Source organism: Etheostoma spectabile, chromosome 7 (genome assembly GCF_008692095.1).
Source record: "Etheostoma spectabile isolate EspeVRDwgs_2016 chromosome 7, UIUC_Espe_1.0, whole genome shotgun sequence".
In the NCBI taxonomy this organism is placed as follows: domain Eukaryota; kingdom Metazoa; phylum Chordata; class Actinopteri; order Perciformes; family Percidae; genus Etheostoma; species Etheostoma spectabile.
Window position 1 is genome coordinate 5,277,383 of NC_045739.1, and position 27,170 is coordinate 5,304,552.

At 42.8% G+C, this 27,170-nt stretch overlaps 1 protein-coding gene across 1 annotated transcript in view; it reads left to right on the plus strand.

Moving 5' to 3' along the window:
* LOC116692357 (protein bicaudal D homolog 2-like) overlaps positions 1-27,170 on the plus strand; it is a 46,852-nt gene that overhangs the window by 7,428 nt on the left and 12,254 nt on the right. The window contains 7 exon segments of the mRNA XM_032520589.1: positions 11,600-11,699; positions 11,702-11,811; positions 23,251-23,403; positions 24,279-24,493; positions 24,585-24,831; positions 26,531-26,788; positions 26,907-27,110. Of these exon segments, the coding sequence (XP_032376480.1) occupies positions 11,600-11,699; positions 11,702-11,811; positions 23,251-23,403; positions 24,279-24,493; positions 24,585-24,831; positions 26,531-26,788; positions 26,907-27,110 (1,287 nt within the window).

A 27,170-nucleotide genomic window follows, 5' to 3' on the forward strand; every position in this document is an offset into this window, starting at 1 on the left:
AAAACATTCAAAAGAAGTCAAAATGACATGTAGAGAAGTTGTATAGCCGCCCAGCAGGGTCAGGATTCTGCCAGTGTAATCCAATTACTGAAGACCAGGGCCAGATCCGGCAGGAGCCCAGGCTAAAAGCAGTGGATGAGGTTCTAGTAATGGCTGTATGCCTCCGACAATACAACTTAGTTCACTCAGGGAATAGGCCAGTCTCCAGTTTCCATTCTCCTACACAACATAGCAGCTATAAACTATTCTGTCAACAATGAAGCCAGTGTGCGTACACGTGACTGAGATAGATGTGTGTGTGTGTGTAAGATATAAAAGGCCTATTTATCCCTTCTCCTCTGCTTCTCCTACATAGCCAGCTGTTGTGCAGTTTGATTGTCTTTTGCTTCCCAGTTTGTACTTTCACCATTAAACCTAAACCAACTCTACTTTACTTTTATCACCACAACTGGCCTTATTTTGTTATTTAGTGTGTCAATTTATCTTTTAAATTGATTCAGATTAAAATGTGCAGATTTTGTATGGCCATGGTCTGTTTGATAAAAACACTAGGCTGTGTGTTAGGTAGCTTCGCTCCACAGTAATACTACCTTACTGTATTTCATAACACAAGGTACCATGTTACATAAATGTCTGAAATAGATACTCTAGTCCCATTGAAACAAATTATAGATAGTGATTCAGTTTAGTTAATTTCAACTTAACCAGTTTGAGGTATGATCATATTTATTTTGATTGGTTTGTGGTTGGTTTGGGTACGTGTTTGTTTTCGACCCCGCCTGCATCATTCCTTTATTAGAGTCTTCAGATTAAGTCTGGGGGCTTTGTCAGAGTTCCCACAAACCTTCCTTATCTTTTGTGCTACATAATACAAGCAACATGATTGACACAGAATGACACTCTCCTTTTATGTAAAACATGCTTGTTTATGGCATTGTGTTTTGATAATAAAAAATGACAATAGTTTTCCTGTAACCATAAGGCTTCTTACTGAGTCCATGCAAAGCTCTGCTCCATCAAATCTTTCTTCTTCCTTCTATTGAAATGAAGTCAGAACTCACGCCCTCTGCCCCCGCTCTGCATCCTGTTTACTTGTGAGGAGTCTGGCTATTTACAGCAGATAGGAAACATAAGAAATATGTCTCTGTATCAGTCCGGATATCTTTTTAGTGGATCAGAGGAAATGACCACATAAGGTTCATCAGGCAAGTCACTTCTGTCACCTCTGTTCAACAAGAAATAGGTCTCAACAATGCAGTTTGTTTTAATGAGAGGAATGCGCTTGCCTTCCCTCGCTGTGTTAACATCTACACTCATTATGCCGCATTTCCTTTCTATGTTCTGACCATTTCCACGGCAACAGAGACAGGAACTGGCAATCACTACGAGCCATATAAAGTTCCCTAGCTTTAGTTCACACTAAATATTTTGTGCCTCAAAAGCTGTTGTAGTGTTTTTTTCCCCTCGTATCTGTGGGTGTTTAAGATATATGCTGAATTAATAATGATACGATTTTTAAATAATATCAGCATTTGTAACTAACATTCTATATGCATTGGGAACTTTTTTAACTGGTTAGAGGTAGATTTTCAAGATTTGAGATGGTGGTGCGACATCACACGTTTATATACGAATAACAGTAATAAGCGTGTGGTAGCTATCCGTGGACAGAAGGTGGGCGCCCCGTCCCCACTCCTGGATATACCCACACACATATCCAAATGTTAGGACTTTCCCCTCCCATATCCTCCAACTAAAGTGGAGTTTGTTGTGCAGTTTCTTCTCTGTCGTTTGTCCCTGGGCATTCTGTGATTTGGTGCAGTACATGAAGAGATCAGGGATGAGATGTTGACAGATAGCACTTTCTGTTTACACGAGTACATTCTGGCACACCCCTCTCTGGTACCTCTGAAATTCTACATAGTCCGCTCATCTCAATTATCTCCTGAGTGGCAGAGTAATGCCTCCCATCTCACCTAAATTAATTAAACCAGAGGGCAGATTCTCAAAACATCTTCTCGTTTTAATTATTCAAACATTAGCAAACCCAACTTCAAAGTTGCCCCTTTGCCCTAGAGGTCCTTTTAACTTCACACCACAGTGCAATCTGAGAACAGCGGTATGTCTCCAATCTCTCCACACTTCATACCCACTCCCTGCCACCAGCCTCCACTCCTCATTCCTCCCCCGGCTCCCACTGTAAATAGGCTAGTGGGTCTGGGTCCCCCTGTCGCAGTGTGTCGTACCCGAGTCTCATGGAGCCCACGCTTTGAAACCCTCAGGCATGGTTGAACAGAGGAGAGAGAGGGATGAATTGGGAATAGAAAAAGGGTAAAAAGGAGGGGAGATAGGACAGAGTTGTATAGCCAGGCAGGGGGTTGCCTGTACAGCAATAACGATATTAAACATTAGACTCAGAGAGAGCGAGGAGAGGAGGGGTTTTAATTGGATGCGTGCCAGTCTTTCAGGGGTCCTTGAGAAATCGGGATAGCACACAGAGAAAGGGAGAGAGGTCTGAATGGGAGGGGCACCTGGCAATGGCTGTGTTTCCTGTGGGAACCAGCTCACTTTTTAAATGACAGAAGAATATGGGTCCGTCTATCAGCTGGCTTAATGAGTTTAATGTGCTGGGACTTTAAATAGAAAATAACTAGCTACAGTATGTCTTGTTTTGTACAAACCTAGCTTAATAAATATGAATCTCATGTAAGAACAAATGCGTTTTCCAGCATTTGTTTAGGACTTAAGGACATTGTGTGAGAGTTGCGCTTATCTTTCATCTCTTTTCATTATTTTCTTGAATGTTCTGTTGTTAGAGAGATGTATAGGTATTGTAGAGTTGACAAAGTATTCTTTGAACATGGAATGAAAGAACATTATTTGTAACGCAAACCATAGACAACCATTTTTTTCTGCTGGATGCATTGCATACTGTTTTCTATTTTCATAAGCTTCGATACTATTTACACATGTACACTTATGTACGTATCAATCAAGTATCTATTATGTACAGTATTATGGTGAAGCTGCTAAGCCCCCACCTCCTTATTTTCTGACATGGCCATATATGGAAGGCTTGCCATCCTGACCCATGATTTCACCTCCTTGGTAGAGAGAATGTGCGCACACATCACATACAGGATTTAATTACAGCAAATAGGGAAGGGAGGTCATTAGTTTCTGTCTGGCCCGGGAGCAACAGCAGGACCTGCCCAAGAGACCATCTTCTGGGTTCGGGAGGGTGAATGGAGAGATAGTTGGAAGTTGAGGACAGAACATAGATTGAGAGATAACTTTGGCCTTGTTTGTGAGTGGAGGTCAAGCAATCAAGTGGCAACATATGAGGCAGCTTGGATAGAAAACCTCAATAAGAAGGCAAATGTAGTGTGTGCAGTCCCTCCCCCATCCTGTCAATGCTTCACCCCGATTGATTAGACGATGTCTCTCCACTTATGGATGAGTCTAGGATGATGACGGGATATTTACAAGGGTCTCATATATGATATTAATCTAATAGTTGATTATTGATAAAATGGCGGAGGGCCAAGGGTTTGATAATACTGTCTCCACTTACAAATAGATTCCATGTCAACTTCACCTTCTTCCTTCAAAGCTGACCTTAGGGGGGGTGTGTGTGTGTGTGTGTGTGTGGTGGTGTGTGTGTGGGTGTGTGTGTGTGTGTGTGTGTGTGTGTGTGTGTGTGTGTGTGTGTGTGTGTGTGTGTGTGTGTGTGTGTGTGTGTGTGTGTGTGTGTGTGTGTGTGTGTGTGTGTGTGTGTGTGTGTGTGTGTGTTGTGTGTGTGTGTGTGTGTGTTGTGGTGTGTGTGTGTGTGTGGTGTGTGGGTTGGTGTGTGTGTGTGTGTGTGTGTGTGTGTGTGTGTGTGTGTGTGTGTGGTGTGTGTGTGTGTTGTGTGTGTGTGTGTGTGTGTGTTGTTTTTTTTCCTGGCACCAGCTGCAGCCCCAGCTTCTCCTATCTTCTGTGATTTATGTAAACAGAGAGGGGCTCTTCAGCTGTGGATGTCATACGTAACTAAAAATTCCACAGGGAGCCGTTTTCTTTTGGAAAATATGCTATAATACTACTACTAATACTTACTAAATAGAGACTCAGTCTGATGAACTGATTGTTTACTATGATGTAGGCTTGGCCAGATAGCAAAGATCAAAAGCAAAAATACTTCAAATCATGAAGACCAGAAAACTCTTTGTGCGAGCAAATCTGAAATTGGAGGGGCATGGGTGAGGACTGTTGCCAGAGAAAGAGGGAGGAGAGCAAGCTGTGCTAGGCTGAGCTCTGAAACTGCCATCTGTGTCAGTGCCCTGCCTCTGCTGACCGCCTCTCGCTCTGTCACTGTAATTGGCATAGTAACTATAACGACGTCTGTTCCCCTGGGGTTTGGGCGCGTGGACCTGGGAGATCTCATCCAGCCCTAGAATGTCAGGCTGAAAGGGGACCTTGCAGGCTGACTACAGGCAGGCACCGATAAGGCTGCCTTTGCATTGCAAATGATTGAGGTTATGATTGGTATCAACGTTGCCGCGAAATGAGCGATGATTAAGAACTCAGAACCCAGCTCAGACGGCAATGAGACCTATTCAATCTCTGCTCTCCCTTGAGACACCGGCTTTCTCCTCCATTCTATAGCGGAATTAGCGGCTGAACAATAGAGCCAATAAGCAGCCAGGGATAAACAGATGCTTCCTTGTGATTAACTGACTGCTAAGATCAAATACTGAAGACAGAAGTAGAGTTAAAAACATTGTGGTTCATCTCTCCCGTTGCAGATGATTTTTTTTCATGTCATCATAGAAGAAACAAAAACAGTAACTCAAGTCAAGACAAACCTTCTCAGGAAACCCTTAACCAAACAGAAATCAGCTTTTTCTGCAAATGTCAATAGTGGAACATGGTTTGTTTTTAGGCTTAGCTTGTATTTCACTCAGGAGGGGCAAAAGGACCTTTTCTCATTATACTGCATATTTTGTAGCATGTAAACGCTGCTTTGGTTCACATATCATATCCACTGAAGGCTAAATAAACTGTGCTCACACCCAGGTTCTTTAGCTCACTGCCAGAGGCATAATGACTGTTTTTACCCTGTAATAATAACACAGAAGTCAGTCCGTGAACACCCACAGTATAGCGCCTTCAGGCTGACAGACACTATAATAGCAGTGGGGGGCTTGGTTGACCTCTCTTTGCAGGTGTTTCACATTTTATAAGGAAGATTCAGTACTGTGCAAAAGTCTTAGGCAAGTGTGAAAAAAGGCTGTAAACTAAGAATGCTTTCAAAAATATAAATGATTGCTTACTTTTATGACTTTGCAAAATCAACAAACAAAAGGAAAAATCTAAATCATATCAATATTTGGCGTTACTACCCTTTGCCTTCAAACCAGCATCAATTCTCATAGGTACACTTGCAAAAAGTCCGGCAACGTTGAGGATCGTAGACGCAGTGGTCGGCCAAGGAAACTTGCACTAAAACATAAGTCGGAGGTAAGGCTTTTTGGCTGCAACTCTATCATGAAGACCACTTCTGGCCAGACTTCTCCAGGCAGTAGATGGGTGTACCTGGGTCCCACTGGTTTCTGCCAGTTCTGAGCTGATATGTCACTGCTGGACATCTTTCGGTTTCAAAGGGAAAGAAGCTTGATGTGTTTTTCATCTGCTTGCACCAAGTTTCCTCGGCCGACCACTGCGTCTACGATCCTCGTTGCCCAACTTCTTGCAAGTTTCCCATTAGGAATTGATGCTGGTTTGAAGGCAAAGGGTAGTAATTAACGGTGATTTAAATGTTTCTTTTGTTCGCTCACGTTGCATTTTTGAAAATTGGTAAAAAATAAACAATCATTTATAGTGTTGAAAGCATTCTTAGTTTACCGCATTTTCTCACACCTGCCTAAGACTTTTGCACAGAACTGTATATTTTCTAAAGCTCCTGTCTTTGTAGACGTATGATGAATATAGATAAGCAAGCACCATGTTTGAAATTGAGCTCTGATCTGACCAAAGGCTGACTTCACACAGTTTTCGTGCTGACTTCAGATTAGTTGCCTGTGTAAAGTCAAATAAAACATGAAATGTAGATTTGCCCAGCCAGCTCTGAAGAAAGCACTAACTAGCGCTTAATCATTACAGATAAAATGTATCTAGAGATTTTATATCACAGATTGCAGCCCAATTAGGCTATTCTGATATTTTTATATGGTTGAGGACGACTTCTTCAGTGAGGCGTGTAAAGGGCCTCTTGAGTCTGATTAGCGGATCACTCGTAGCAGAGACGTGGTGTACGTGTGTGTGTGTGTGTGTGTGTGTGTGTGTGTGTGTGTGTGTGTGTACGTGTGTGTACGTGTGTGCTTTAATTGTATGTCTTCCTTCTCCCAATGGCTCCATCCCCTCAGGCGTTCTCTCCTTTTCTGTCCTGCCCTGCAAAATCTGGCACAGCTTTGTGGTAGTTTTTAGGAGGTTCACGCCCTTAAAGTCTCATGAGAGTTTATTGCTCAACCAGTCCACTTGAGGCAAAATCATTTCTTTTTAAGGAAATATGCGTCTCAAATACTCACACGTTGTTAGATTTATCTAACCTCTGCTTTCTTATATACACTGTTGTGGATTCCTTGCCTTTGGCATGCATTGCTTGTATGTGTTGACAACATGAATTGCACCCAGTGTTGGTGGAACCCCTAGGATGCCTCTTCCTCCTTTATCTCAGAAGGGAGAGCGAGCCTCAACACGGCAACACCAGGTGCTGCAGTACGGCCGACCTCGGGCACACTGGGGTGTTGTGTGTGTGTGTGTGTGTGTGTGTGTGTGTGTGTGGGGTGTGTGTGTGTGGGGTGTGGTGTGTGTGTGTGTGTGTTGTGTGTGTGTGTGTGTGTGTGTGTGTGTGTGTGTTGGTGTGTGTGTTGTGTGTGTGTGTGTGTGTGTGTGTGTGTGTGGTGTGTGTGTGTGTGGTGTGTGTGTGTGGTGTTGTGTGTGTGGTGTGTGTGTGTGTGTGTGTGTGTGTGTGGTGTGTGTGGTGTGTGTGTGTGTGTGTGTGTGTGTGTGTTAACCCAACGGCTCTGTTCTATGCGGTGAATCAATGTGGCTCCGTGCCAAGCAATAGCTAATTTGCATTTCTCTCACCCTCTTTTTCCTTCTGTTTGGCACATGTAAAGCCTTATACATCTGTTACATTTTTTAAATTTCTTCTACTTATTCTAGAATTACTCCTCTTGTAATTTTGCCATAGTAAATTTCTGCTTGAAAAGGTCCAATTTAAGAGCTGCTGATTTGGTGAGAAGCAAGAAGGGGAATATTTAAACCAGTGGAGAGTTAATCATAATCTCCACGGAATTGTCGAGGGATGAAAGTGAATGTTCAATCCCACTGAAGAGTAAAGTCTAACGTAAATAATTATTGTCTCTGTTACTCATTATAGCAAGTGTCATTGGTTTTGGCATAACATGCCCTAATCAGCTACAGTGCTGTCAGTTGAGAAAACTCAAACAAGCATGCACCGCCACGGGACACGGTTTGCATTCCTCACAGGACAATGTTAAACAGAAGGCAGAAAATGACATAGTTAGCTAATGTGTCCTAAAGAAATACATGATGTCTGTGTGAAATAGTGGGTCAATGTGCAGTGCTCAGTCATACTGTACATATAGGTTGTAGGAAGCCACTCTGGCCCCAAGAGATCATTATAATGAGCAGTTTGATAATTGACAGCTAAATATAGAAACACACCTTAAAGCAATCTGTCCCTCGCAAGTCGCTGGCTGCACAGTGGGCTGGGAATAGAGACAGAGAGACGGATGGAAAGAGGTAAAAAAAAGAGTGGACGTCTCTGTTTATCATCACTAACTGTGAGTCCACGTGAGCTGTGAATCACGAGGCAGAAGAATTCAGTCATTGTTTTGTTTTTTCCTGCTCCACCTCTCCTCCGGCGCGATCGCCTACAATGACAACTGGAAGGCTAACCAGCCTTCAGTGTTGCTGGACCACTGGCATCCAAGGTCAACTCCAACACTCTCACCATCTGTATGACTAACTAAATTGATCTAAATTGACATAGCGTTATATTGTTCAGCATTCGTCACAGGCTGTCTTTGTCATAGCACAAGAATGCTGCTGTAGAGACTGAAAATCAACCCACTCGAGTCCACAAGTCTTGCCAAATAAATGCATTCTCAAATTACATTTCTGCATCTTGAGTTTGTGTCATCTTGTATTGCACAGTAGGCATGCCCTGCTGCAACCTATCTGGCATCTTCTAGTGAGATTATTATTTCAGTGTATGTGTGTGTTGAATGTCCAGTGTTTTTTTTTCTTCATGATCTGCAGTAACCATATCTCTGGTTACATTTCTATTTTACCTTAATACCAGAGAGAAACACTAGTCTTGCCAGCGGGACAGAAACTGAAAATACATTTGGTTTATTTAAGCTCCACAGGGCCTCGGAGACTGGCAGTATCGATCTGTTTGTTACTTGTCAGAGACCCAAAGCTCTTCTCCCTTGTGCTCTTGGCTCAAAGGATCCGAAAAACATGGGCAGGAGGATTCTGAGCGGGGAAAACCACGGTGAACTCTGTGACTTATTTTCTCTATGCTTTAACATCCTACACCATGTAAGGGGTTGAACATTAGCAGCAGAGCTGGAAGCTACAGAAGTGTTTAGCATTCCCCCTCTATTACTTAACAGGCATCACATTGCAAAAAAAAACAACCCGTGAATGACCGTCCTGATTTGTCTCACCTTCTAATCAGTGGACTTTGCCTCTAAAAGCAGTGTCTTTGATCAGATTAGAGGACAATGCAACGATTACACTGTGTTCCAACATGCTTCCAACACAAGCAGTCACGCTGTTATAGCAACATTTGTTGTGCTGAAAGAAAGACCTACAGATTGAGTTTAACAAGTGGGTGTATAATACACCTCATTACCAGAGAAACCAGTGTTTTGATGTAGGCTGTACCTAAAACAAAAACTGCAGGAGTAGCAAGATCTTTTCTTAAATTAGTCTGCATTCACGCACCCATGCAATACTTTTATTTATACCTTTTGAAAGTTTCCATGTGTTAATCTTATGACTGGGTTCTCTGTTCTGGTGTCAGCAGTGTATGGGGAAGTAATAAAAATAATACTGACAGCTGAGAGAAAATGAACTAAGACCAAAGGTGACTCATCTCATGTTATCAACCATCCTCAATCACATGATGCTTTTGATCACAGTGATTTACTTTGATCTCCACATGGCAGCCCACAGTATAAAGACCAGCCCAGCAGGGTGTCTAACCTCAGCCCATCATGCATGTACTCATCTGGAATCAGACATTGGTTTCCCATAAGGGATAAATCTCCTGAACTATTGACTTTTTCTTATGCAGCGCCATAATGTTAGCCATAGCCTTCTGTGAGAAAATCCAGCCCAGACAGCATGCTAATGACTAAAGAACTGCCTTTGATTAGCTTTACAAGGGATTAATAACCCACCCATGCTAACATATCCAATGGGAAAAAAACTGTAACATATGGCAAGCTAAAGATGAATTTTAAATTTGGTGGGCAGCTCACTGTGGGATTACAAGGCTTGGTCGCGTGCGTCCCCAATTTAGCCTCCCCTAAAAGTAGCCTAAACCCATGCTTGGGTAGTTGAGATTAAAGTACTTGGGTCAGAGGGTTTTTGGCTAGGGGCTCCACTTTATGTTTGAAGAACAGGCCTCTTAGATTGGATTGATTGGAGTCCCTTGATGGTGGTGGATATCCAACATACAAGAGATGGGATTAACCCAATTAGAAACCAGGGGAATCCATTTTTATAATCTTGTTGTAAGGATTTTTAATCAAAAGGGAATTTCCCCATTGTGGGATGAATAAAGTATTATCTAAATACAGTCTCGTGCTGATTGATGGTAGGTTTCTGTTAGAAGGGAGGTAGTGGGAAAAGGTATGAGGATATTTATTTAACAGGTCCAATGTGATATCTTCAGTCTACATGTGTTTTTTTCTGACCAAGAGTCCAAAACCCAAAGGTATTAAGTTTACAATCACATAACACAAAGAAGAGCAGCAGATTCTCACAGCTGAGCAGATGAAACTTGGCAATTCCATTTTAACTTAAGAAATGTTACTATCCAAATTCGGATTTGTTTTTTGTCATTCAATTAATCAACTAATTTCAGTTCTCATGTGTTGGCTCAGTAGGTATGTTAACTGCTGAAACTGGGGGGAAAATGTTTTCACCAGCTCATCTAGAAACATTTTAAATGTATGAAATTGGCACAATGAGGCATGTGCTAATATGTGGTTTGCCACAGATGAGTTTACTTATGTTACTTACAAAGTTAGTACCATTTCAAACTGCTATTGCCTCTAAATAAAGCATATTGTGTCTCAGTGTGAGAGTTTATTTGTTCATCCTTGCTATCTCCCTGTTCACCATCTTTCCTGGAATGTGAGAGATATTGTAGCCACCCTGCACGAGACACGAGGCTACGCACGTCTGTAACCCACTGAAACAGTTTTAGTCCTGCAAGTAGGCCAGTTTGACTAATGCAAATTTCCAGATTTTCCATTCTCTAAAGGAATTACTCATTAATATGACACGCAGTGAGACAGAGAAAATCCTGCAGCAGCCAGTCACATGCAGATGGAAAGGGGTAGCAGGTCAGAGAGAAGAGCATGTACTGCAGCTGGAAACGAGGTCAGATTTAGTGCCTCAGGTGATTTCAGATTACTGCCTGCACTCGAGCTGTGAGGAGAGATGAGAATCAGAATTTCCATCAGATGAGTGTTTGGAAATGAACTCTGCTATCAGGGGATAATCACATTTCTAGAAGACCGAGTAGCCTATCCTAGATTCTGCTGCAGTTAAGGTCTCACTGTCTCTCCCTCTCTGTCTGTCTCTGTCTCTCTGTTCATATTTTGCTGCCTTGCAGTCGCCCATTAACAAATTTAAGGTCAAAATTAAGGCAGCCCTAATTATAGTGAAACTATCTTTCATATTGCACAGTCAAACCACAAGACTGATCTTAGCCTTTCAACTGCGAAAGGCAGAAGGCAAACGCCTTAGTCTATACGTCTACATAGTTATTTAATCTTAATGAATTTCATCCCTTGTGGGCAATCCGCAAAAACCAACTCATATCTGCTGACCTTCCCGTACTCTGCTATGATCTCCTAAGGTATTAAGAGCATTAGAATACAGGGCTTTAATGATCACCCAGAAACTACTCCATTTGCTCTACTTTGCCAGTTTGGTTTTTCTATCTGTGGAGTCACTGCAGAGCACGTGCAGTGGAGGCCACCGTCCTGTGGGTAGGGGAGTGAGAGATGGGGGAATCAGGGGGAAGATGGGATAATGCAGACCAGATGGAGCCTAACTGATTTTTTTTTTTTTGTTGTTGAGTTTTTTAGCACCAGTCCCAACTGAACCACAGTTGCAAAGATTACTGTCACTTTAAAATGGCTTAATCACAAAGCAAACCTTTGTCAGTTACAACCCTGATTGTATTTAGATATATTTCCACTAAATAGTGGCCAAAAATATATATCTCATATTTCTGAACACTGTAGCTTCTAACAGCTCTTTTCCTCCTTTACTGTATCTCCAGGCCTTTGGACAGGCCTACTCCAACCACAGGAAGGTGGCAGCGGACGGGGAGAGTCGTGAGGAGTCTCTTATCCAGGAGTCGGCATGTAAGGAGGCCTACTACGAGCAAGGGTCCTGGAGCTGCAGACCGAGCTCCGCCTGGCGCGCAACATCCTCACCAATACCCAGTCTGAGAATGAACGCCTCAACACCATCTCTCAGGAGATGAGAGAGGTAAGAGTCAGGGATACACAATCAGAATTAGAACAGAATTATTATTTAAAAGGGGGGGGTTACAATTTTATCTGTTCAGTTCGGTCAGCTGGAATGTATCATAGGACGATGCTACTAATGCATGCTGCATGTTTAGAAAACGTTAGAAGAGGACCGTGTAAAGTCACTTCAAAGAATATTTCTGTTCATCAGAAGACACTGTATCATGATGGTGTTTTTCTTGCGTCAATACTGTGAAAATGAACTCACTTCTGAGTTGAAACAGAGGGTCATGTCTGTTCCTGTTTGCCTGCAGCGTGTTTCTTAATGCTGCAGAAAAGAAAAAAGATACACATCCCGGATTAGGTCCCAAGCCCTGTGCTGTTTAGCACATTCAATCACCTCTGTTACTTTCAATGTTGTTGTCAAAGCATGTATTTCTATATTTTGAGTGTGACTGCAGAGTCAACAACTGGTATGTTTTTGACATGCTAAGAATAAGACTGGGTATCGTCACTGATTCGCTGAACTGATTTGATTCCAATTCACAAGGTCCCAATTTGATCTGATTTTCAATTCATTAAAATATTTTAGTTGCAAAAGCAATTTTGCTTGGATATGAAAGAGATTATACAATTATACAAGGTAAAAGGTAATGTTTACATTAAGAAATGACCCCAAGGCAGTTGCATTAAAGTACTTTTTATTTAACATGTACACACTATAGCAGTCAACACAACAACTCTACAGACTCTACAGTCAGGAGTACTGAATGTACTGTAGGAGTCCAAGGGACCCCTTTCAAAATGGCCATGACACTTTTTCCCCTTACCAAAATGCAGCCTGTCTTTGGAGCCTTATTTGACCCCCTTTGCCAACAAGCTGGCATGGTAATTGGTACCAATGGAATCCTTTAGGTCTTCTTGTTTCATATGACACAGACAGAGATCGATTCTGGATTTTTTTAATTGATATCAGATCATTCAAATGAAAAGCGAATTTGATTTAGAAACTTTTTTTATTTATTTTTTAAACCCAGCCCTAGCAAAGATAAAACTATGCACGTTGTACTAACTGTGGGACAGAGACCAGGGGAATTAAGCAACACCTTGCCTTCAAGCCATAATGTGATTTCCTCCACCCTTAATTGTGATGCAGGGTGGAGTCATAATTAAAAACTGAAACATGCTCTGTTGCAAAAGATGGCATGATCCTACATGAATAATGATTCAATTAAACACGTATATTTGTGTGAACCATTGAATGACACTAGTGCTTAACCGGTTGCCCCAGCTGTGGCATTAGTGACATGCCTTCTAAAACCCCACCTCAAACCGGCACTTTAACTGAAATCTGTTTTGCTGAAGCACGACAAAGCCATTTCTCTAAATCGGCGCATAACCGTCACACATTCCAGCAAACATTTTCATATTACTCTCTTAAGCTTCTCCAACCACTGTGTATCATAATTGCTAACCGTTATTGTCTGCGCCCTGCTTTGGACAATGTCTGACCTCTTCACTGCTTCTATTTCCATATACTCACAGCTAATTGACCTCATTAGAAGAGACAAGAGTACAGTGCAGCGCGTGGGTTGTGTGTCTTTGGCTTTACATTTGGCATTCTGCAGTATGACATTTAGCACTTATTTTTTCCTCCTCTTTGTATAATACTCTTGCTATGTGGTAGTTAAACCCATCCGTATTGTAAATCTCCCCATGGTTATGCACAGCAGATCTAGCTGAGTCTTCTGTTCTGCAGGTCAAGTTGGTAATTCCAGTGTAATTGGGAGGGAGGTGGGGGCGAGTTACAAAGGTGCCCCCATCTGGAGTGAGTCTAAAGTCTTCGGCTGACAGCTGCAGGGATCCCTGTTGTTTTTTGTGAGTCACTGCTTAAGACAGATGTCAGCTGCATTTCCTACTGAGAAAAGACTTCAAATTGGCATGTCCCTCCAAACGACTTTAATTCCGGAAAGCTCCAAATTCCACTATAATTAGGTCAGCTGCTGCTCAGCTCTGCAGCTAAGTTGGTATAAGTCGGGCATGATGGAAGCCAGATGTGCCTCATCATCAGACATGTTTTTTGAAACAGAACACGAGTTTCAGTGTATACAACTTTACTGCCTGCAGTCATTCAACACTTGGACATTATTACTTTCTACAAAGACACTATGCCTCTTAAATCTCCCACCTGAGGGTATGTACTTCCTATAATTTATTTTAAAGTTGAGAAAAAAGGGAATACCATGCGTCTTGGACATCGGATCTACTGCTTTGGTGTAACTGGTGTTGCACTGGTGGTCTGCATGATGGCCTTTCTGCAGGTGCCATTCCCAAATAAAAACACCCTAATGCACCATGGGCCCCGGCCAGCTCTAATTGGCAAGATAAAAGGGGCTGGAGTGTAAATTGCTTCATGTACGGGAGATAATGACACCCTTCTAATGCTACTTCTGGGTATGAGTGTGTGGCAGGCAAATGAAGGGAGCCTGGGCACTGACGCTGGCATTGTGACCAGACTGACGGGACTGAAAGAGACCTTTGTTTCCTGGGTTTCAAATTAGCCCAAAAGCTCAGGCAGGGAGGGAAGGGGGTGGTGGCGGCACTAGGAGACGATGAGAAGGGTACAAAGAAAGAGAAGGAGGCCTAAAATCCGTTAGAGAGAGAGAAAGGCTTAATCAGAGTAAATTCAGCACCAATGGTGGACTGTGCTGCTTTTCTGAGAAAGCATGGCTAATCATATTAAGTCACGAGGTTCAATAAATAACTCAATTTCATCAAGGAATGCATCTGACAGTCCGGCTGTAACTGTTGCCTTTTGTGTTTTGTTTAAAAGTGAAACGTTCACTTTGTAAAGGTACGATGTATTTAGGATTTGAGCTTTCATGACATCAGTACAGCTAAAAGAAGGTCTGTAAAAGCCTTACAAATGTAATTTGACTGTGTGTTGTTTACAAATCAATCACTAGATAACGTCATTATTACACTGTTCCACAGATCTGGAAGCTAGGTTCAGTGTTAAACGGCTTTTGTCTCTGTACGAACCAGTTCATTCACAACCATTTAGATACAGCATTTCAGCTGTGTACTGACATCACCATCTTCCATGCCAAAGACTGTTAGCCCCAAGCACTGATAAAACACATTTCCCTGCTACGCTGCAGTCTACAGGATTAAACCTCTACAAAGAGCCAGTATTGTATGGAGGCGCACTCTAATAGGCATGCCTTCATTAAATTCAATCTCATGTCTTCAGAGGAATGGGCCTCCAGTGATGACTGCCATTATCCTTGCAGAATGAGGATCCCCACTGCCTGCTTCTTAGGAAATTATCAAGCAAAGCCAACGATAAAAACGCTGAGTTGCGTGTTATCAGTGTTCAGTTCAGTCTATCTTTACTCTCTAGTCACACTCGGGAAAAATGTAATGCGTTTCCACCTCATCATCACCTGGTATATAATCACTGTTATATTGGTGAATACTGTATTGAAATCATGATCATTTAACAAGATCTTGATGACTTCTGGAAAGATGTTGCAATTATTGAACTTAAAAAAACAGTGGATAAAGTTAAATAAATCAACAGTAAAAAAACACATACATCTGTGAAATTTGCCTTAATACTTTTCCTCTGTAAACTTTTATTCTTTCATTCAGAACACAAGAAAATAAGAGTTTAATTGCAAAAGGTAATGAGCCAAATAATTGTTTTTCTCGATTAATTGCACAGCTTTATGCGATTTGCTTCCAGTACTCCCTTTGTCCATATTTCTATCTTCTATTTCATTTCTTATCTCCATATAACTCAGGTTGTGCTAAAACAGTAACTGTTGTTGCCTTAACAACTGTCATCCTGACATGATTCACTCGCTCTGACCATTTCTTCACTGACAGACACATAAATCACGGCGTTGTGCTTTTTGTCAATTGCCATAATGTGGTTGGCCATTTAAATAATAAACATGATCGTTTTTTTCCACCTCGTTGACACGGCCGATGGAGCTGTCAGAGATGAGGCTTTCCCCTTAATTGAAATGCTGATTCCATTGGCTGGATTATACACCTGACAGACGTGGGGGATTGAGCGAGGGAGGTATCTGCATTGATAGGATGAGTTTAAAAGGTCGGAAGAGGGCAGACGTTTAACGCTCATTGAAAGGAAGGCCATAGTAGTTGCAGTCAGAAGAAATGAGAGTGCAAGGCTGCAGGTTTTCAGGGGAGCAGATGGACATAGTAGAATTTCAATTGTCACGCCAGCGCTGGTGCTTTACCTTGATTATTTAAAGGTCAGAGGAAGGTTGATCTTTGTTCTCTGGTATTATTGTCTGACATGAGGCTAATGTAATAGAATTCCTAAAGGGCTCTGGTGCTGTTGACTGCCTTATCATATATTGTCACATTAATGTCGAGACAGATCACCTCTTGTTCTGTGCTAGTTGGAGTGGTTGGGCAGTATAGAAAGACTAACAGAGAAAAGGTTGAACATTTGGTCTCCAGATAACAAGCCTCATGACACGGCAGAGAAATATGACATGAAGAGGTTTGAAAACTCAGACACATGCTTAATTTTCCATATTTGCACCAGCCATTACTGCTACTATTGTCACGAGTGACCCACAATTAAGGCCTCCAGATGTTATCTGGCCACTGCACCTAATCCTACTCCCACTTCAGCTAGCTGCCTCATGAGTGGCATGTCTCACCAATTGAAGGCTATTGTTAGCCTTTAAGAGGGGTGCGTGTCTAAAATACATTTAGAAGATGTGCCATTGATCCCCAATGGTGTTTGTCTTTTAGTATCGGCATCAAGGAAGCTCTGAAAGTGTCAATCTTGATTTAAGCCCCTGGCTGACGCAAAGAAAAAGAGGTTTTCAATGCCGGATCCTAATAACTCTACTACACACACATATACAGGCCTACACAATCACTTCAGCTAAAGGGTGTAAATGTACTGATGTGCACATTTCTCCACTTTCAGCTAACGTGACCTCAAAATCAGTAATTCACTGTTAAGTGCAGGCTGACACACTTTCACCCCGGGGGCTCTTCAGCAGTCACACACTGGGCAAAGTACTATCAGACACGCACTCACAAGATTCCTTTGACTTTTTAGATTTTAATTTTCTCATTGAAGAGTGTGACCTTGACTGTGTTTTCTCTTCGTAATGGAGTCTGCATAGACATGACAATTGCTTGCAGCGAAGAGGAGGATAAAAGGAGATCTGCTTTCACCCACATTCTCCACTCTGACAGTAGCAATAGGCCCCTGAGCTTCATTATTCCTTTGCTCTGTCTAAATGGGGAGGGGGTGGGGGGAGAGCTGTAGTGCATATGTGATATATTTCTCATCTCCAAAAAAAGAAAAAGAAAAAAAAAGACATACACGGGGGAGGAGAAGGTGGGAGGAGACAGTAACAGACAGCCGAGTGGAGGTCAGTGGTATTAGAAATCCGAGAAGGGGAGAAAGGGGTTGGAAAAGCAGTATTGACCTGAACTTGGTGCCATCTGAGAACCCCTCTGCACTGTAGGAAAAGCAATTTGGGGGAAGAAAGCCAATGCATGTGCATTTTTTCTGAAGTGCAAAGTGGTCTGGACGGCAAGTGAAAAAGAGGTCAGCGGAGTGAGAGTGCCAGAGAGAAAAGAAAAAGAAGATAGAAAATATATATTTATATTGAGCCTGTCTGTGCTTTTATATCCATTATACAGTCTTGTGCCATCTGGGAGTTTGCACAGCACTTTCAAGGGAACGAAACCAGGGGGTTAAAGCTAGCAAATATGGATTTGCTGAAATGCATATTTACAAAATTCTCTGGAGTTATTAAGACCGAAACAGGGCCTTTTAATAAAGCATTAAAACAGTCCTAATCTACACTTGTGTTAAGCCTTAAACCTTGCCACCGTGGCTTACTAAGTGATGGAGTGGATTTCCCACAGAAGTATGGGGCTCAAACATATTGAAAAATTACTCCGAGCTTTACTGAGATTTAAGCAGGCTCAGCCCCACTGTGCTGTCGAAGGTAGTTTAATAATGAAAAGAAAGATTTAGAGTTGAAAGTGAGAGAGTCCGTACAGTTGGAAAAAGCTTGACCCCCATGAAACCACTTGTGACATTTTTAGCCCAGTTTGACCTACTAAAGGTTCATTAGAGCAAAAAAATCTATACTTTATCCTGCATTACAGTGGGTACGGAAAGTATTCAGACCCCTTTTAAATTTTCACTCTTTGTTTCTTGCAGCCTTTTTCCAAAAATCAAAAAAGTTCATTTATTTCCCGTAATGTACACTCCCGCAACCCATTTGACAGAAAAAAACAGAAATTTAGAAATTTTTGCATATTTATAAAAAACAAAAAACTGAAATATCACATGGTCATAAGTATTTAGAAACCCTTTTTTCAGTATTAGTAGAAGCACCCTTTTGATCTAATACAGCCCCTGAGGGGTTTGGGAAAGATGCAACAAGTTTTTTACATGGATTTGGGTTTTCCTCTGCCATTCACCTTGCAGATCCTCTCCAGTTCTGTCAGGTTGGATGGTAAACGTTGGTGGACAGTCATTTTCAGGTCTCTCCAGAGATGCTCAATTGGGTTTAAGTCAGGGCTCTGGCTGGGCCATTCAAGAACAGCCACGGAGTTGTTGTGAAGCCACTCCTTCGTTATTTTAGCGGTGTGCTTAGGGTCATTGTCTTGTTGGAAGGTAAACCTTCGGCCCAGTCTGAGGTCCAGAGCACTCTGGAAAAGGTTTTCGTCCAGGATATCCCTGTACTTGGCCGCATTCATCTTTCCCTCGATTGCAACCAGTCGTCCTGTCCCTGCAGCTGAAAAAACACCCCACCAGCATGATGCTGCCACCACCATGCTTCACTGTTGAGACTGTATTGGACAGGTGATGAGCAGTGCCTGGTTTTCTCCACACATACCGCTTAGAATTAACGCCAAAAAGTTCTATCTTGGTCTCATCAGACCAGAGGATTTTATTTATCACCATCTTGGAGTCCTTCAGGTGTTTTTTAGCAAACTCCATGCGGGCTTTCATGTGTCTTGCACTGAGGAGAGGCTTCCGTCGGGCCACTCTGCCATAAAGCCCCGACTGGTGGATTGCTGCAGTGATGGTTGACTTACTACAAACTTTCTCCCATCTCCCGACTGCATCTCTGGAGCTCAGCCACAGTGACCATTGGTCTTCTTTGCCTCTCTCACCAAGGCTCTTTCTCCCCGATAGCTCAGTTTGGCGGACGGCCAGCTCTAGGAAGGGTTCTGGTCGTCCCAAACGTCTTCCATTTGAGGATTATGGAGGCCACTGTGCTCTTAGGAACCTTAAGTGCAGCAGAAATTTTTTGTAACCTTGACCAGATCTGTGCCTTGCCACAATTCTGTCTCTGAGCTCTTCAGGCAGTTCCTTTGACCTCATGATTGTCATTTGCTCTGACATGCACTGTGAGCTGTAAGGTCTTATATAGACAGGTGTGTGGCTTTCTAATCAAGTCCAATCAGTATAATCAAACACAGCTGGACTCCAATGAAGGTGTAGAACCATCTCAAGGATGATCAGAAGAAATAGACAGCACCTGAGTTACATATGAGGGTCACGGCAAAGGGTCTGAATACTTATGACCATGTGATATTTCAGTTTTTTCTTTTTAATAAATTTGCAAAAATTTCTACATTTCGTTTTTTTCTGTCCAAGATGGGGTGCTGAGTGTACATTACTGAGAAATAAATGAACTTTTTGATTTTTGGAAAATGGCTGCAATGAAACAAAGAGTGAAAAATTTAAAGGGGTCTGAATACTTTCCGTACCCACTGTACATACACCACATGCATGTGCTAGTCCGCACTGTGCTATTAAACATCTAATATATAACGCCTATCCTGCATGTTTATGGTATGGCTGTACTGACTTAGTGTTTACTACCACCCACTTTGCATGGAAGTGACACGTGTGGGTGTGTGGGTGGGTGGGTGGGTTAATTACTTGAGCGTTTTGAAGCAGCTGTCCAGACAACACCTGAAGTGACAGCCGGCAGGGAGTCATCAATAACCACACAGGTCCATGCTCATGAAAGGCTACCCACTGACAAGCTCTTTATTAGTGGCACCTGACATGGCCTTAAAAATCCCACACCCCAGTATATATACACACACACACACACACACACACACACACACACACCACACACACAACACACACACACACACACACACACACAACACACCACACAACCACACACACACACACCACAATACAATGCAGTATATCACAAACATTCCGGGAGAGGCATACACACGCTCCTTATAATTAATGTCATTCACCTTTATAGCAGGGACGCACATGGCCACCACAAACCCTGACGAGTTTACTCAAATCAACTTCTGTCAGGAAGCAGGCCAGTGTAAACCCTCCCCCCCCACCCCCCGTGAGGGGTTTAGAGCAACAGAGGATGTGGAATCAAGGGGAAAGGTCAAAGCGCTGGTTTGCATTGTAATCAGATTGGAGGAGGATAATAATCAGGTTCAGTAGTGGCCTGTATTCATCGGGACCGTACAGCCATGACCTTCCAGCTGAGGCACATAACCCCGGCCAAGACCTGAACAACCAGCTGGCACAGCTTTGATGAGTTAAAAACAAAAGATTACTCCAGCAGTGTGGTGATTAGGCTGAGAGTCTTAATGAAATAATTGTGTATATGTCTGTATATGTAGTCGGATACTTCAAAGCTGACAACTAGAGAATGTGGGGGGGGGGGGCGAACTAAGTTGAGCTGAGTCCTTTGCAGCAGCCCGGGTTTGAGTCCGACCTGCGGCTCTTTCTTACGTGTCATCCCCCATCTCTCTCCCACCTCTCCTGTCTATCTACGGTCACTGTCTCTAATAAAGGGAAAAAATGCCACAAAAAACAACTAAACAAAGCTATTAATGGTTTGACTGATTCCAGCTCTTTTTTTTGCTTAAATTCAGTTCACGTTCAGAAGTCAGGACCACTGCATAGAGGCTTAGTGGTATGACTGATCTGTATTGTAAGCCTATGCATTATTCAGTAATGCATTAACATCAGGGCTTTCATACTGCAAACACCCACGCTCATTTGACATGCTCAAAACCCTGATGAATATTAATGCACCTTTAAACGTCAGCCACAACTCAGCTCTGCACATAGTGATGAGTTAGGGTGGTTTGAGCCTGTTCAAGTCCCCATACGGACCAAAGCATGGTGGTGGACTGGGGAGCTGGAGAGGTGCCGGAACACCCAACTGCTCGGGGCCATGGGCAGCCCCCTCACTCTGACATTTCTCTATTTAGTGTATATGTAGGTACTGAGCATGTGTGTGTGTAATTCAGGCCTGTGTTTAATGTGTGTAATAACAACAGTGTAAATTGTAATTTCCCCTTGTGGGATTAATAAAGTATACACTATTATTTTTAGTTTTTTGATAGGCAAGAGGAGCTTTTTTCATCACGGGACCCAGCAACATCATTTTTGCCAGTAAATTTCCCCCTTTTTAGTAACCCCAAAATGAGCAAGAAATTTAAAATTTAAAGAGAAAACAAAAAAAAACAAAATTTGTTGCGGTGTCCCTATCCCATTATTAGATATAAAGCGTTTTTTTATCTTTGGGTTTTTGAAAAAACCCCTGATTCTATGAATACTCACCATAAATGGTGAGATTAGGAAGTTGTCTTTAATGCATCACTGTTAAGGGGTCCGTCTAGTTTAAAAAGGGGGTTTTTTGGGCCCTCAGGATACCTGTCACCCCACTTTTTTCCCCTCCATTTCAGTAATAATACACTGTTGTTTTCCATTAAAGGGGCAGGGTGACATGAGAAAGTCGCAAAGTGAAGTTTCTCACATTGATTCCGCAATTGTTAAAATGACCCCAAAGCAGGATAGTGACGGCATGAGGGGGCCCCCACCGGAAAAAGGACGGGGAGGAAAATTGTCCCTTTTGGGTTCTGTCTGCCAACTCTGCGGGAAAAGCCACCCTCACACACAATCCCACTCCCAAAACACAATCAAATCCAACCATATGAGATAAAGGTCAGTTGTCCTCTTACTGTCTCACACTTGTAAATAGATATACAAATTCTACACTGGGTGTGGTTGTGGGTGTGATTAAATTCATGCGGACACGTAACACTGCGTGCTTTCGCACACCATCTGCCCACAGTGTGTGCAGGTGATGTGCAACTTAAAAGTGACATACTTGCTAGCACAAATGAACATTTAAGGTCAGCTCAGACAGTGAGATGTATTTCAGAATCCGCTTTATTTGCCAGGTATGAGGACACATAGAAGGTATTTTTCATATCCTTTAACCCCCTCTTTCTCACATTAAGTTCACACATCGCGCATGTTCGTTTATTCGGTTTAAAAAGTCCTTCAGGGAGTATCCCCTTACTTCAGAGCTTTTATCTGCCCTATCTCCAACGGCCGCCGGCTAAGATTTCCCCCACCCAAAAGTCCTGTTGGGCTCTTATGTTTTGGGATAAGCCAGTCAGCAGGGTTGGGGGGGCAGTGTCAAACCTTGAAAGATGAGGACGGAGGGTTAAACAGGGTGATGAGGTAGAAAGGATTCAGGTGGCTCAGTAGGGCTGATTGGATTCTTCGTTTTGTGTCAGTCTACAAGTGGGGGAAGGGCTTGTTTCTTTCCTCTCTGACCTTTTATATAATTAATGAGGCCTTTCCTGAGCAGCAAGAAAGAGCCAGCTGCACATACAGTATATTACAAACACTAGTGCTTGCTTGTAACTAGCACTTGCGTTATTAAAAATTAGAAAATGTTAGCATGTTAAATGAAAATGTCAGATTTTGAATTCCAACTGAAATTGAGACACTTTTTGCACAACTGGTGTCTACAATTCGCATGGATTAGTCCTTGTGTCTCTCTGTACATAGAACCGAGCCTAATTCAACTCCTCTATAGACATTTAGACCACTACAGTGCTTCTCGGCCGCTGAATGCCTGTCACCACAAGAGAGATAAGTAGGCTTCAGTCTTTGTGGTGCCGTCTGAGCTGGCAGGCGGGCACACTTATGGCCCACTGCCCGGTAAGACACCTGGCACCTCCCTGTAAAACAGCTGAGATGTTAAGCTCTCCCTGTCAATACACGTGCTAGAAAGAGTTTTGGTTTGCTAATATTTTATAGACCATGCCGAAATATTCACGCACAACAACACACACACACACCACACACACACACACACACACACACACACACAACACACACACACACACACACACACACACACACACACACACACACACACACACCAGGTTTGGCCAGAAGGGAGCCCTTCTTATTTAGCAATCTTTAGAATGTTAAAGAGCATATGTGATACTAACAGTAACACTAAAGCAACAATAACCAGTCAATTAGAGTCTCTCCCACACTCAGTCAAACAAGATTGAAAAAGTCCTGACAGCTCTTTGTCTTGTCCCTCTGTCTATTTGTTGGGCGCCACAGAGCAGCCAGGTGGTGGAGCTTCAGAGGAATCAGCTGCGTGATGACATCAAGGAGTACAAGTTCCGGGAGGCTCGTCTGCTGCAGGACTACACCGAGCTGGAGGAGGAGAACATCTCGCTGCAGAAGCAGGTCTCCGTGCTCAAACAGAGCCAGGTGAGGATGGAACACGACTGCAGCTCTAGATGTTTGAAGTTTGATTCATGCAGCAGAACATCCCCTTCTTGGTAAATTTTTTTCTTTGTGCTGGTTATCATCACGCACTCGTCTCTGTTAAGTTTTATTAAACTTGAAATTTCAGGCATCTCGTCCAAGTACCCCAGTAGTTCTTTAAACACACATGTACTGTGTATGCTATCTTACAGCATCTTACTCTAGTACCCTTACAGGCCCTCCACCTTCCACTCATCATCCTTGTACTGATTAAACAGCCCAAAGAAGCATGCGCGGCGCATTCAAATTCTGATTTAATTACGATAATAAAGATCCTCTGAAACAGTAAAGAGATAAGTGGCTGTCTTTGTTTTTTCAAATGCCTGGAGCTGCCGTGTTTGACAGACTCTTTAACAGCTATCATCCTTCAGACAGAGATTCTAACACTTCCTCGGTTTAGTCAAATGAAAACATCCACATCTGCAAACGTAAAACAGAGCTGAATTAGGATATTTCCATTTGATGTTAGCTTTTATGCTGGAGCTGTTAATTCTGGAGCTGTTAATGCTTTCCATATGTCATTGTCCTCTTGAAATCTGTTCTCTTATTTCCATCACAGAGGACTTATACTTTAAGACATCCAATATAAAAGAGATTTCCCAAATCCAATTAACGTAGAAACTAATTAGAAAGGGAAATTAAATGGACAGTTTCTCAATTAACATTTTCTTGAATAATCCCGTTCTTTGTTGATCCTGCTGGTTTGCCACACATGAAGTAGCCTGACAGCTCATTTTTATTGAAGCTGCATCAAGTTGTATTTATTTATCTGTGACTCTGAAATGCATTGAAGGTGTTCCCTCTCCTCCTTTGTCCAGGTGGAGTTTGAGGGTTTGAAGCACGAGATCCGTCGTCTAGAGGAAGACACTCAGTTCCTTAACAGCCAGCTGGAGGATGCCATCCGACTGAAAGAAATTGCTGAGCGTCAGCTGGGTGAGGCCCTGGAGACCATCAAGACTGAGCGTGAGCTGAAAGCGTCCCTGAGGAAAGAGCTCTCCCACTACATGAACATTGGAGACACTCTTTGTCACAGGTAAAACTCACGCAAACAAGACGCACACAGGCCTCAGCATGCACTGTAAAAGAACACTAAATGACACACTGCTCCCACCTTTTCCCCTCAGCCCTCTGAGCATTTCTCTGGATGGTCTCAAGTTCAGCGACGATGCCGCCACTGAACCCAACAACGACGACGCCCTCCACGGATACGAGAACGGCTTCACCAAACTGGCCAATACCATCACCTACGACAACCGCATCTCCGCGCCCAAAAAGGAAGAGCTGTTCCATCCTGCGCCCATCCTCGTGGATGACCTGCTGAGCGAACTCAACATCTCAGAGATCCAGAAGCTCAAACAGCAATTGATGCAGGTTTGTTCTTAACCCCCGTAGAAAACTGAAAACATTGTCTTTTAAATCGATCGCAATCTTACAGATTGGCATGTAAATCGTTTTTTTTTTTTTGTTGTTGCAGTATTTGCGGTTACTTTAGATGTATTCAGTGAAGAGAGAATCAATAGTAAGCGACTGAGAGTCAAAAGACATAAATAACCTTGACTACACCAGATATTCTTGATATGGGAAGAGATATCTCTGCTTATTTATCATACTATGAATACTGTGTTGTTCCTAAAAACAAACTAGATTGACAATAGTTACCAAAAAAACAAAAAAACTCCTGACAGCCGGACTATGTATTTGACTAGGTTGGAGGTGTGTCTGAAAGAGTGAGTTAGTCAGTAGATCCTGACCAAGGCTGCTGCAGGGATCTAAATCCCCTTCTAGCAAAGTTAATCCAGGGAGACACACACACCCTTCAGGCTCTGTTGGGCTGGGAGGCAGCGGGTGGTGGCACCAGTGGACCTGCCATCTGCTTGCTCATCACCCCATGAGTCCAGGGCCACGCCTGATTGGGCACCATGGTTACCAGAAAGAATGGGGAACCTGTGGACAACAATTGTTTTGAAGCTTAAGGGATTACATTTTATTTATTTTTTTTCTCCCGTCATCACACACACATCATAAACACAGTTGCTGGATTAATAAAGTAGAGTTGAAGTTACCTCTCTGCTGCCCTGCTGTGGGCACCGTTCTGGTTCTCAACCTGACCATTGGGATAAATCTGTCGGGCTGTGACAAAGCTCGGTGTTTGATATGACCCAGCAGCATGTCTTACTGCCTGCTAAAGCCTCCTGCCAGGTCATTCCACAGATTCCAGGCAGGAATCGGAGCAGAGTAAACAAAAAGCTTCCTTGGCTAATTTAGCTTTACTCTGTTCTCTTCCTACCTTATCTCATTCTATTGATTAGGTGCTCAAATGATCGATCCAAGACCTCCTCTGGTATTGCCCTATTAGGTCCCTGGCAATGTATAACAACACGAGGAGGATGGGCAGTGATGTGTGTTAGCTGCCCACAAGCCCTCTTCCAAATACAAGTAATGTTGTAAATATGTGAGAACAGTGTCAGCATATTTGAATTATGGATTTCTTTTTAAATGACAAAGGCCTCAAGCATTATACAGTGTCATGCTTTCATACTTTATATTTCAAAAAGTGATATGTAGAGGGCTCCTCAACATGACAAGCAAGCTTAAACAAACTTTCCATCTCTTTTTGAATCTAATCATCATTATATATTCCGTACTAATAAATAATGTATGCAGATGAGCATGTACATGATCCTTTTACATTATTTACAGATCAGCGAATTTACAAATAGCTCAGTGCTTATATCAGCAAAATATGTGTAAGACGACCCGCCCAGTGTTGCTGCCTGTGCTGAGCTGAAGCTAGTGCAGCAAATTATCAAAATTATCCTGACTCTGATGCTGGGCTACTGGGAAATGAGCCTCACATACCTTGGCAACACAAGCCTGATACTGGGTAGAGTTACCACTCTAGAGGACAGATAATCCACTGATTTAATCTTCAAAGGAATCATTCACATCATCATGTTACCAAGACATTCAAATGTGAAATTACTTGTGTGTAATAAGCCAAGCAGAGAGTACGGTACAGTATGATGACCTCACGTCTTGCCCCTCTTTGTTTCTCTGCCTCTCTCCTCAGATGGAGCGTGAGAAGGTCAACCTGCTGTCCACCCTGCAGGACTCCCAGAAACAGCTAGAGCAGGCTAACGGTGCTCTCTCCGAGCATCAGGAGAAGGTCAACCGCCTCACGGAGAACCTCAACGCCATACGCAAGCTCCAGGCCAGCAAGGAGCGCCAGTCTGCCTTGGACAATGAGAAAGAACGCGATAGCCATGAAGATGGAGACTACTACGAGGTGGACATCAATGGACCTGAGATTCTGGAGTGCAAGTACAAGGTACCTACATGTCTTCTTATTGTTGAGGCTAGACAGGACAGAAAAAAGTGAAACGTCCTACAACACATATCTTCTTTGTTTTTTGACATATTCTCAACCATTGCTCTTGCTTCGCTAGGTTGCTGTTTCTGAAGCAGGAGAGCTGAAGGAGGAACTGAAGACTCTGAAGACAGAATACCAGGCCTGTCAGTCACGTTACGAAGAGGAGCGCACCCGTCTGGAGAACGATGTCACAACGCTGGGAGGCAAGCTGGCAACTCTGGAGAAGACCAGTCAGTCAGAGAGAGAAGAGAAAGCTAAGCTAGAGAAGGAGCTGCGCAAGGTGAGAAGTCGCACTCTCTCTCTCTCTCTCTCTCTCTCTCTCTCTCTCTCTCTCTCTCTC